Source organism: Diceros bicornis, chromosome 17 (genome assembly GCF_020826845.1).
Source record: "Diceros bicornis minor isolate mBicDic1 chromosome 17, mDicBic1.mat.cur, whole genome shotgun sequence".
Classification (NCBI taxonomy): domain Eukaryota; kingdom Metazoa; phylum Chordata; class Mammalia; order Perissodactyla; family Rhinocerotidae; genus Diceros; species Diceros bicornis.
Genome location: NC_080756.1, coordinates 36,438,902 through 36,452,560, shown reverse-complemented (window position 1 = coordinate 36,452,560; position 13,659 = coordinate 36,438,902). Strand labels below are relative to the sequence as shown.

Sequence of the window (13,659 nt, the reverse complement as noted above, 5' to 3'; positions counted from 1 at the left end):
TAATCCTTTCTCTAAAACATCACTGCTCTGCAATGATTGCTTCCATGACCAAAACAAAAATAATCTTATTAATTACAAAAGAAAATTTACATATAGCTCTGGTCGAAAAATAAACTTTGAAAGATGCACATCTCAATTTCTTATAGATCATTCCTCACATCTCATCTTTTAGTATATACTTTTATAGTTTATATCACTCAGTTCCGCTTCATTGTTCTAAGAAACAATTATGAAAATGGTCTGATATAGAAAGTAAACATATCTTTTCACAGTTGGTCTCTCTCAGAGATCGTTGAGATGGATTGTTACCTCAATCTGTGCGGTGTGGTTGGCATAATACTTCAAGGCTTCATCTCCATCATCTGGATCCGATCCTGGTTTGAGCATCTGCTGTAATAGTTTGTTGTGGCGGGCCAACTGGAGGGAAAAAAGATTTTTAGTTTTTTTTTTCTCCTTTCTTGGAGACAAACTTTGAAATTACTTAGTCCACTCTTATACACAGCTTCACAGTTCTGGAGTTAATGAAATTAATTACATTTCAGGAAAGCACGTCTATTTGACAGGCATAAATAATGAAATCACAAGGACCAGCTATGGCTACATCAATCTTACATTTTTATTTGGCGATATATATGTTCTTAGCATGAGACGACTGTGTCTTGTCCAGAGTAGATGCTCAAACAAATTAATATTTGTTGATTAAATTTATATATTCAATAAATGTATGATTGTGCCAGGAAGAAGAAAAGCCCACAGTGATATATAATTGATATTCCCTATAATAAATTTAAACTAAATACACATATAAAACAACTTGATCAACAGTGTGATAGTTCAGCGGGTAGTGGGACCAATATAAATGGTAGCTTCCTATATACACATAAATAGGTATCTATATGTCACAAGAGTTTCTCTTATGGCATCTAATCAAAGCTCTACATTAGCAGTTTCTACTCAAGTCTTCTACTTCTGCATACTCATATGTCAAAATTGACGCTTTATAGGTACAGATCTCAGTTTTATTGTAATTGAAGCTGGGCATTTAAAAAACAAAAATTTAACCATAAACTATCTTAAACTACTGTTAGTAAAAGTAATCTTTCTCTCTCATTTGAATGTCTATCGCATTTGACGGCAAATTCTCTCACTTTGTAGATAACTAATACAAATTGCCTTCAATGTTTCTTTTATGGTTGTCTTAAATAATTCCTGAAAACTTGTAATGTATTTAACCTTTCAGATATTCTATTTATGCCTCAAGTTCCCCCAGGATTTCTAGTAACAAAGACTCTCCATATAATTCTTTTATTCCTAGACCTGCTCCCATCTCTTACTCTGTGCCAGGCACTTTCCTAAACACTTACATATATGATCTCATTTCATCCTACTAAGAAATCGTGGGGTAGGCATTCTTATTATCCCCATTTTACAGATGGGGAAACTGAGTCATAGAGCATTTAGGAGACTTGTTCATGATAACATAGTTAGAAAATGATAGAGCCAGTGTTGAACTCAAGCTGTATGGTTCTAGAGTCAGTATTCTTATGAACATTACAGAGCAGTAAGTCAGTCTTTGCATTATTCGTGAGGTGTTAATTCAAATTGTGATTATAAAGAATGGAGATAAATTTTAAACAATAATCCAGAATCTATAAAACTAAATAAACATTATCCTTGTCAGTGATAATTTGGTAAATTAAATATTCACTCCATTGACGCTGCTCTAGAGCAAATCATTTTTGAAACTATGATTTTAGAATGGGCATTCACTCAATAAATAAATAAATGTAAATCACTCAAGAAAACCATCTCCTGTTTTATATTTACATTTTATTTTTGACTGAATGTGAATTATACAGATTTTTATTACAAACCATATTCATGAAATTTGTTGTGTCTTGTAGGTGTTTCTAAAACTCTAAACATGTTTCAAAAGATAAAATTAATGCAGTCATTTAGGCACTTTAGTATATGTTTTAAGAAGTGGCCAGTTATTGAAGGTAAAACAGGCATGATTTGTTTACAGATTGGATCTGGGACATGAGAAAAAGAGAGGAGCTAGGGATGACTCCAAAAGTACTGACCTGAGCAACTGAAAGTTTGGAAAGCTGTTTATTGAGGAAAAAGGCAGAAAAAAAGCATATTTAGAGGGAGAAAATCAGGACTTTGGTTTTGGACACATGAAGCTGGAGACTTATCCAAAAGCTGATCATGAGTAGGCTGCTGGATATGTTTGTCAGGAGTTCTGGGCAGAGGTTGGGGCTGTAGCTATATACTTAGGGGTTGTCAGTATATGGCTGATATTTAAAATCTGAGCCTTAATGAGGTCACCTAAAAGTCAGCTTGGACAGAAAAAAGGGATCCAAGGAACTTCAATAGAGGTTAGGAGGATGAGAGGCATCAGCAAAGAAGACTGAGAAAGTTAGACCAGCGAGGTAGGAACAAAACTAGTGAGATCAGATGTCCTGGCAGCCAAACGAAGAAAGAACTTCAAGATGGAGGGAGTGATCATCTGCATCAAATGTTGCTGACAGTCGAATCAAATGAGGACTGGGAAGTGGTCATTGGGTTTAGCAACTTGGAAGTCACTGGTAACCTTGAAAGCAGCAGTTTCAGGCAATGGTGGACACCAAAGCCTAACTGTAGTAAGTTTAAATAAGAACGGGAGGAGAGGAAGTATAAACAATGAGTATAGGCAACTCTCTCTCTCTTTTTTTTTTTTTTTTTTTGTGAGGAAGACCAGCCCTGAGCTAACATTCGACGCCAATCTTCCTCTCTTTCGCTGAGGAACATTGGTCCTGGGCTAACACCCGTGCCCATCTTCCTCTACTTTATATGGGACACCGCCACAGCATGGCTTGACAAGCAGTGCGTCGGTGCACGCCCGGGATCCGATCCTGTGAACCCCTGGTCTCTGAAGTGGAGCACACGCACTTAATCACTGCGCCACCGGGCTGGACCCGAGTATAGGCAACTCTTGACGGGTACTGCTGTCAGGGGGAGCCAAGAAATAGGGATGTGATAAAAGGAGGGTTTTTAAAGATGGGAATCCTAATATCATGTTGGATTTTGAGAGAGATGGAACATGTGGAAGAATAATGTCTTGATTAGGTGAGAATGGATTGATCTAGTACGTGTAATGGGAAGAGTTTGCCTTAGAAACAAATTCACCCATTGTGACAGCAGAGAATACGGGCACAGGTTCAGGAGGGCAGGCAGTTGTGATGGTGGCAATACAGAGAAGTTCTTCTCTAGTTACTTTTATTTTCACAGTAGAGTAGGCAGGTGATAATGAGGATGAGAGAGGAGGTACTGGAAATTTGAGGAATAGAAGGTATGAAACAGTCAGCTAGGGAAATTGAATGGACTTGGAAAATGTAGCAGGATTGCCTGGAAGCCCTAGGGGTTCCCTTTCTGTTGTGGTCAAAGTGAGGCCAGTAAGCATGTTTGTGCGTCTTTCTCCAGCAATGCTCAGCTCTCTGGGTCCAGGCATGGAATAGGCAGAGAGTTGCAATTAATAAGATTTGTGGTTTTGTCAGGTGAGTTCAACAACACACCCAAAAAGAGAGAGGTGGAAATTAAGGGTCTGTGCAAGGAATTTAAATGGGACCATGGAATCTAAACTGAATAAGGAAGGAAATGAAGCCACAAGGGACAATGAAAAGGTAGTAGGGTCAAGGAACTATAGCTTCTAATGTGGTAAATAAAAAAAATGTGTTGGAATTGAGATGCTAGAAGGAAGTGCTAGTTAGGAAACGCTAGTCAGAGTGAGATACTTGAAATGGAGCTTATTGACAGAGTGCAAGGAGTAGAGATTAGTAATGATCAGGTTTTAAGTGTGCCCATATGTCATCATCTAATTGCTTCTCACGCCTCCACCACCACCGTGGTTGGAGCCACCATCTTCTCTCACCTAGAATACTGCAATAGCCTTTTAACTGATCTCCCTGTGCCACCCTGTTCTCCAGAGTCTAGCCTTAACACGGGAACCTGAGTCATCCCTTTGATCAGATCATGCCTCTTTTCTACTCAAAACCCTCTGATGGCTGCCATCTTGTTTAGAGTTAGAGCCAAGCCTTCACCACGGCCAATAAGGACTACAGAATCTGACCTGTTACCTTTCTGAACTCCTCTCCTAGGACCGTCCCCACAGTCCCAGCCACACTGGGCTCCTGACTGTTCCTTCAACTTGAGAAGCATGTTTCCATCTCAAGGCTTTTACAGTTGCTGTTCCCTTGGCCTGGACTCTCCTCTGCAAACCTGCATGGCTTACTTCCACACCTACTTCAGGACTTCTTTCAAATACTGTCTTATCAATAACCATGCTTTAAAAGATCAACTCACCCACCTCCCCTAACACATCTAACCACATTCCTGCTTTATTTGTCTCCATAGCACATACTATGATCTGACATACCATATTTTATAATTGATCTGTTTATTAACTATCTCACCCTATAAGAAAGTAAGCTTATGTTCTTTGAGGACACAGATTTTCATCTGTTTTGTTCACTGCTAGATTGCCAAGGCTTAGAACAGTCTCTGCTACCTAGTAGATACTCAATACATATTTATTTAACCAAATGAAAGTAAATATTGGCACTCTTTAAATCTTAAATAAAGGATAGCTTTCCAAGGTGAGACATTAATTTAAATAATTTCTTATAAATTTATTTATTAAAAAGCTTTTGCTTCTTTATAGTCACTTCATAGTGTCAAAAATTACTATATTTTAAGAAACCAATAATGCTATTTTATGTGACATAATTAATAGTACAAATCTATATAAATAATTTTCATTTAGTATATCCTCCTTAAAAGAAACATATGAGAACTTCTCTCTTTACTGTAGTCTCAATGAGATGATTCTACATTTGTCTTGTTTTATTGTAGATAAGTGGCACTTTAAAAGATACTTAAAAAAAAAAAATTAAATGCCTAGAACTCCCTTCACATGTTCAAACATTTAAAACAATATTTGCATTCATGTTTATATAAGTAATCTATACATACTTGGAAAATTCGAAATATATAATTTAAAAAATAAAAAAGAGGGGCCGGTCCTGTGGCGTAGCGGTTAAGTGCACACGCTCCGCTGCTGGTGGCCCAAGTTCAGATCCCGGGCGCGCAGCGAAGCACCGCTTGTCAGGCCATGCTGTGGCGGCGTCCCACATAAAGTGGAGGAAGATCGGCACGGATGTTAACTCAGGGCCAGTCTTCCTCAGCAAAAAGAGGAAGATTGGCATGAATGTTAGCTCTGGGCTGATCTTCCTCACAAAAAATAAATTAAATAAATAAATAAATAATTGCCCCATTTTTTCTACCTGGATATCTTTTATATTTCTTGTAACCTAGGTCCCTTCCTGACTAAAGTAGACTAGTTGCTCTTCCTTGATCTGTGCTCAGATAGTGCCCTGTATATATCTAAACACTAAAATTTCTCATATTGTATCTTAGTAACTATTGTTTCTCTCCAGTGGGCTGTGACATCCTCAAGGAAAAAGGCCTGGTCTTACTCATCTCTGTATTCTCAGAGCCAAAAACAGAACTAGGTTTGTCAAATAGACTCAAGAAATATTTGCTGAATCAGTGATGAAATGAGTTAGTTAATGACATTCACTACGCGCTTAAGTGGGCAAGGACTCTTAAATCTCAGTGAATTATCTCTCTGTTTCCTCCTCAATAAAAGAGAAAGGCTAAAAAAATCTGATTAGATATCAGCTGATGGTAGAATTCCCAGTGTTTGCAGAAATAGAATATTTCAATATTTTTTCTTGTTTTATAGTTATTCATGTACTTATACCCCTTCTGCTAGATTGTAAGCTATTTGGAAAGGAAGGGACTGGGCACTCAATAAATGTTGAAATGAACCCTGTGAAGCAAGGATAGCACCCCTATTATATAGACAAAATACAAAAGAAGTAAAAAATATCTTAACGATTCTTGAAATATGTGAAAATGACTGGTATCAATATAGAGCTCTCTTGATCCAAATTTACAGTTTTCTAAAAGCACAGTACAAATTCTCAAGGACCAATTAACATACGCCTAACAGTTTTTTTTAGTCCCTATATATGCAATTCCATTAAAAATATTATGTAGAATGGTCACACTGCCAACTAAAGACATCACATTTTTCTTAGTGATGGGCTCTTTAGCCACATTTTGTCTACTATTCTCTATACGTACCCTTTTATAGGACATAAATAAAGAAAAACAACCCCAGAATCCAAAGAAGCAATAGTATCATTCCTATTATGTGCTTTGGAAACCAAAGGTGCAATCACTTGGTAAGTTTCTAGACAAGTATAATCCTAACTAAAAACTGAAAAACAGCTAATGAAGATATTCAAGGACAGCCGTCCTATAATATCCAACTTTACTTGACAGAGACCCTCACAACAGTACTTGAAATTAGCTGATGTCACTACACAACATGGTCTGGAAAAGCAACCAACAATCAATATTAGTAATAATGAGAGTCTGAACATGGGCAACAGCACTGAATGCTAAAAAGGAATAATATCATTGGCAGGAAATCTTTGGGTCCTAGAAATATCTGTAATCCACAACCATCTTTATTAGGCAATAGTAGTAATTGTTTTATATATGGTGCCAACATTTGTCATACCTACTTCGTACGTGGTGCCAAAAGAATTTTACCAATAAAGAACTCTTATTAGCTCATTATTACAAATAGAAACATTAGCTCTGAGATAACTTATCAGCAATCATAATACTAAAGTTTTAAAACAAAATGTAATGTAATACATAGCAAATATATGCATATATATTAGTGAGGAAGGGATCAAAAGCGTTGGTGGATAATTAGCTTTATAAAATAATAAAGACATATCCCCCACAGGGAAAGACTGCCAAGAAGGGCTAAGGATTCTTTCATTATGTGTTGAAAAGAAAAAAGGAAAATCACGCACCTCGTTATTAATCATGACATATTTGTAATTTAGTTAAATACATATGCAACACTAAATAGGAATAAAAAAATATATATGTATATATAGATAAAATACACACAGTCATAAGTAGAAACTATACACATAAACACATATAACCTATGGCAGGATCTTTGACTAACATTGCGCAGTTTTTTAAAATCCAAGATTGGGGAGTAAAGATGACAGACAGACTTTTCATTTTTAGTAGCATTCCTTACTAAACCATCTCACATTTATTTTCTTATCATTAGGATTTTAACGTTCATTTCAGTTTGGGTCTAAGTAAGGATGGAGTAACAAGTCAAGCAACTGTACTTGAATTATATTCGAAAATAATTATTCTTTGGCACTTCTCATCTGTGAATTTTTTTGGGTGAGTTCCACTTTTGTAAATTGATAAAACTGACACAGCAACTGGCTTTCCACAGATCACAAAGTGAGCCTGGAGTCAGAATAATTGCCTTATCTGTTTAGGTTAATAATTGTACAATGCTTTTATACCAAACACTGTCCTGTTTGAAGCAGAGAGAAATCAGCAGAAAAGAATATTAACTAAGGTTTTACCTACTCTAACACGCTTAGAATTCACAAGCCCTATATTTTCAAAACATCTGTTTTTTTTCTGATTTTGTGATCCTGTTATGTGCAAAGCACAAAACTACTGTGGGATTATAAAGATAAGTAAGATTTATTTTCTTCTTTTAAGTAACCTACTTTCTAGTTGGAGGAATTAAAACGATTGTAGAAATGTAATTAATACGAGGAAAAATAAAGCTAGAAATACAAAGACTCACACCGGTTGGTGGCACTAGGAAAGGAATCATGTAACAAACACATCTGATAAAGGTTGTAAAAGACGGATAAAATGTCTGTCGGTGGAAAGGGGGAGGAGAGGATGGCATGAGGAAGCCATTCTACAAAGAGAGAGGGATCTGCTTGGACACAGTCATGAAGGGTAGGTAGGTAGTGAGAGATAGGACTAGAATTTGGAGCCATACTAAACACCCACATGAGGAGTTTGAATAGAGAATACTGTTGAGGGTTGAATTGTGTCCTCCAAAAAGATATGTTCAAGTCCCATCCCCCAGCATAGGTGAATGTGACCTTATTCAGAAATAGAGTCTCTGCAGATGTGATCAAGATGAGGTCATACTGGATTAAGGTGGACCCTAATCCAAGGACTAGTGTCCTTATAAGAAGGGGCAAATTTGGACACAGACACATACACACAGGGAGAATGCCATATGACAGGAGAGATTGGAGTGATGCACACCAAGGAACACCAAGGATTGCTGGCAACCACCAGAAGCTAAGGAGAGACAGGGAAAGATCCTACACTAGAGCCTTCAGAGAGAGAATGGCCTCACCAACACCTTGATTTAGGACTTCTAGCCCCCAGAACTGTGAGAGAGTAAATGTCGGCTGTTTTCGGCTGTTAGGTTTGTGGTTAATTTGTTATGGCAGCCCTAGGAAGCTGTCTTAGTCTCTTCAGGCGGCTATAACAAAAATACCATAGACTGGGTGGCTTGTAAATCACAAAAACTTATTTCTCATATTTCTGGAGGCTAGGAAGTCCAAGATCAAGGCACCAGCAGATTTGGTGTCTGGGGAGAACTCGCTTCCTCATAGATGGATGTCTTCTCTCTATAACCTCATTGGAGGAAGGAGCAAGGGATCTCTCTCAGACCTCTTTTATGAAGGCACTAATCCCATTCATGACGGCTCCACCATCATGACCTAATCATCTCCCAAAGGCCCCACCTCCAAACACCATCACATTGGGTGTTAGGATTCAACATATGCTTTTAGGGGGTACACAAACATTCCATCTGTAGCAGAAGCTAATATAAATACAAGCCACAAAGGAATCTTTCTCTTAATTGTGGCAAAATAAACTGAGATCCTCTTACCCATTCTTTCCCTTCCATTAGAAAAGAAATTTGGGGTTAGAAAGCACCCACTTGGGAATGGTGCCACCTGTCCAGAGCTACTCTCAGTACTGTGAGGTCCTTTATAAAGAAAATAGCAAAAGGAGATATAACCGTTCCTCTAGAATATTGATGCTAGAATTATTATTCTGTTAGGAGTAGGGTCAAAGTCATGTTAAGAAGAAAAGGCTTTCTCACATGAGACTGAACTGTGTAGTCTCAGCCAGAAAATATTCACTGTGGCAGGAGGTGTTTGCACTTAGACACTTTAGAAGGATATCAGCTTCAGGCATTTCTAGTAGAAAGGAGCATATCCTCTCCACTTCAGTCAGCAGAATCTAGGCTGCAGGAAACCTCCATTAATATCCAGCTGAAGTCTCAAGCTGAAAAAGTGAAGGGCTCTTTTCTCAAGGAGGAAGCGGTGGCATTTCCCGAAGGAGAGGGGTGAGAACATTAGAGAGTTGGTGGGAGGGATGAGATGGAGGAGAAGAAGTGGGGAAGAGTATTATAGATGGGCTATGGGAAGCAGATGAAAGTACTGATTCTCCACCAAACAGTGTAATGGAACAGATTCCTTGGAAAAAGTAACAAATCTCAGTCTTTCCTAAAAAGTTAATTCTGGTTCTTTTTTCTCTTTCCCAGACTTCTTTCTTCCCTACTCGAACATGGTTATCTATAGGGTCTCGAGCAGAATTTGGACTGTAACCAGAATAGAAAGAGACAGAAACAATGTCCATTTTTCTGGACTTCCAAAATAGGCTCTTGAGAATTCAAGGAGAAAACCCCAAAGAAAGCATGGCCAAGAGGACAGCCTCGCAATGGATAGGAAAGAAAATAGAGGAGGCATTCGTTCTGAGGAATACGGTTTGGCAAACGTGGGAAAGAGATGGCAAGAACTCCTGAGCACCTCGTGAGGAAGCTGTGGGTCACCAGTCCAAAGGGGGTCTCCAGACTGTTTTCTCTCATCCCTGCCACATAACACAACCACAGGGAAGTAAGGAACTAGTCCCTTCCCTCTCCCCACAGGACTGAAGAAGGGACCCCAGAATGCCAGCATTACCCTACACTACGGCGTCCTTATCCAAGGAGTTTAAAAAACAAAGGTTTTATTTATCTAATATCTAAAAATTCCTCTATGGTTCTTAAGAGATCAGTCTATCATTTCTATTATAAGGATGGCCAAACTAAGACAAAGATATGGGCAAAATGATAACGAAATTCACCAAAATTAAAAAACAAAAAAACTAAATTTTCAGATGATCTAGACTCCTATTCATTAGGATCTGTCTGAAATTACAGTAAAATCAACAAAAGACTTTTAGTGATTATAATAAATAAATGTTTGATAGCTCAACCCTTGAGACAGGGCAAAGTAGGAGAGAAAAAAGCCAGAGTAAATGGCCCATAAGAAACAATGCATTTTTAAATGATTAAGGTAGTAAGTTATCCTTGTACTATGGTTTTGACATAAAGCATTACAAAGTGTTGTGATAAAGAATCTAGCTTTCCTACTGATGCTAAAATTTATCCTAATCGAATGGTTCTCAAAATGTGTTTCCTGGGCCAGCTGCATCAGCATCACCAGTTAGAAATGCAAATTCTCGGGCCCCATCTCGACCTTCAGAAGGACTTTCAGAATCAGAAACTTGGGGGTGGGGTGGGAGTGGGGTGGGCATGCTGCTCAGTAACCTGTTTTAACAAGCCCTGCAGGTGATTTCAATTCTGGTGACATTTGAGAACTACTATCCTGATAGATTTTATCACCAGGACCCATTTAGATTCTTGACAGGGAATCCCTTTTTTTTAACTCTAAAATTAAACATAAAAGAAGCAACTGTTATTAAAGGAGTTTTTTCCTTTAAAAACCTACAAGAAAAATAGAAACATTTAGATACTTTTAATAACAGTAAATAAGTCACTGAATAAATTTTTCAAAAAAATTGAAATTGGGATCAGACATATAAAAAGTACTCCATTTAATTTTTAAAAATTGATCATTTATCACTCATGGCTTCTAACTTCTGAGCTCATTTTGCTCTTTTAAAAAGATTTCTGTACTAAAATCCCATTTGAGTAAAAAAATTTGCTTATAAGGAGGTTTATATAATTATAATAGATAATAAATATATTAGTTTGTAAGTCTATTTTCACAAAAAGGTAGATGAACAACATTACCTTCTAAAACAAGCTTTTTCCCTACAATTATTTAAGTCAAATTTATTCTTTAGTTCTATTTTTTTCAACTAAAACAGATCATACTTTCTCTTACTTCAATACTTCAGAAGCTATGTATATTAGTATCATTAATAATTTATCATTTTAAGGGAAAATACCTGAAATTTTACCATTTTTCAGGCAAAATTTAATGAAATATAATGCTTAATTGCTTCTGATACAATGTAAGAATATACATCAATATTTTCTGAATGACAAACTACATGAAAATAAATTGTAAGTAGGTCATCTTATCTGAAATCAATATTTCACAAAAATATTCTATATTAATCATTGTTGAATGTCCTATTTAAAACAAAATATTTCATAACGAGAAGCAAGAAAGACACTAATTCTACATGTTTAGTGGGGTTATTCAAAACGCAGATAAACATTAATAAGAAAAAGAAGGCAGCAACTGATCGATCTCTAGGCCATCCCAAAATGATGTACACTTGGAGTTTTTGTTTTTGTTTTGTAGAATTGACGAAAGACAGACATTTCTTCAGACTCTATTTCTTTTTGATGTAAATAAAGACACGTCTTTGAAATTTCTGAGTCTCACTATTCCCATAAAAGAAGTAATATATTTCTTCAAACCCAGAGATGAGAGGATAATACTGCTTTAGTAGCTTCTTCCAGCATCTAGAAATAAATTTGCTGACTATTTACCATCATGTCCCCTCCCTAGTGATTTTTCAAATGTGATTTGGGAAACACCAGCAGAACAGAAGGATCTTTCTCCATGATAATTAAAATAATGATATCTGAGTGTGAATTATTATTTTTTTTTTATTTTAGTGTATCTCCTTCACTTATCCCGGGAGGACAGGAATTTGGTTTTGTTCACTGTTGTGTCCCATGTGTCACTGGAACAGGGTCCAGCATAGAATAGCTCCTTAATAAATATTTATTGAATGGATGGATGGATGGATGGTACAGAGCATTTTTATTTGTTTGTCCAATTTTAATGATAAATGTGTTTAAATTTCCAAAACTCACTGATTTTTAGAAAATGTTGAGTTATAATTTACAAATGTGAAAGATGTTTTAATCTCTATTTCTGGAATAAAGTAATTAGTCATTGACTTACAGCATAAAGAAATTAGGAATTATAGCATTGCTTACCTGTTCAAAAGCATTCTGATTCTTTCACTGATTCTAGTGATTCTTTTTTTTCCCTAAGGCAAGCACCAAGAGGTGAAGAAAGCCATTTTTTGAGACCTTTGACCATATTAAAATAGGTCTTGTGATTGCCCGGGAAAACTCAAGAGTTCTGGCTCTCAAAGTAATTGTAGTGAGTGAGCTTATTATCCACACTGAGGGACTATCTCTGGTTCTGCCACTGCCCTTTCATGGAAACACGTACAAATCACTTGACCTTTTTATGTCTAATTTGCCTAGCTGTGAAATAACATAATACCTACAATACTATATTAAGGAAAATTACTGGAGGATCTGTGCTCCTAATGCTCCTTACATTCCTGAACCGACCAGGCTTAGTTAAAGAGCATAGTATTACTATTCTCCTCTCCAATACAATACACCTATTCTAAGAATGAGTCAATTACTTTTCCGTTGCTCATAGTCTTGACAAAGCCATTTTAAAGTGGGTTAATTAAAGGCTCGGAATTATAATGATGAGTTCCACAACAGTTCTCACACTGCCAGGATGCTCAGGAATCCAATCTGAAGTGCACAAATTAGCCAGATGTAAAATCGGGGGTGGAATACGAGGAATTGAGAAGAAGCACTACGAGATCATTTTCAGGAACTTTAAGCTTCAATTGCTTGAAAGCATTTCAACCTCAGGTTTCTGCAGCTTTCTATTTCTGAGTTACATCAGACTGAGAAATATCATGCTAGTGCTGGCTCTATGTTTAACTGTCTAATCAACAGCTGCTTAAAAAAAGGTCAGCTCTTGTTAGACAGAGTAGTTCTCAAAAGTGAGAGAATTATTGCTCAAGTGAACTTCTGCATTTCAAAGGCAAACCTAATAAAGGAGGAAATGAGGTGAGAAGGTGAATTTCAACTCTAAGGAAGGCTTCAGATCAGCTGAATCAAACTGAAAAGAGACAAAGAATTTCGAATAGAAGTATTTTGTTACTTGTTCATTCTGTGACATCCAACACCCTTTTAAATGTTATCTAGTCATTCATAAGTTAAATTACCCAGGTTGCAAATGAAAAGACGAAGGGAGGCCATGCAAAGAAGAGAGAGGAAGGGAGGAAAGAAAATTTAGAGACCAACTCATCTAGAAAAACTTGTTCTCCTTTCTTAAAAAATATATAGCTCATTGGTAGAGAAGACATTTAAGGATCAGGTATTGAACACAAACATATAGATACTATAGGCAAAGTTATTTCCTGCATTATAAGCTTCTTTGGTATTATATGACGAGGTCATGAATTATCCATAAATGAATACTGATAGATCCACAAAGCATGTTATATGCAATTTTAACATAACATCAAGATCCTATTATCCCAATCCAAAACAAAAAAATTCTCCTTATAACTTAAGCAATCATGAGCTAAATACAATGATTAATGTATGCCTTG

At 36.7% G+C, this 13,659-nt stretch overlaps 1 protein-coding gene across 1 annotated transcript in view; it reads right to left on the bottom strand.

The window, feature by feature from the left end:
• ITPR2 (inositol 1,4,5-trisphosphate receptor type 2) overlaps positions 1-13,659 on the bottom strand; it is a 472,032-nt gene that overhangs the window by 111,659 nt on the left and 346,714 nt on the right. Inside the window, exon 46 of the mRNA XM_058558623.1 lies at positions 310-417. Within this exon, the coding sequence (XP_058414606.1) occupies positions 310-417 (108 nt within the window). The remainder of the gene's footprint in view (positions 1-309; positions 418-13,659) is intronic.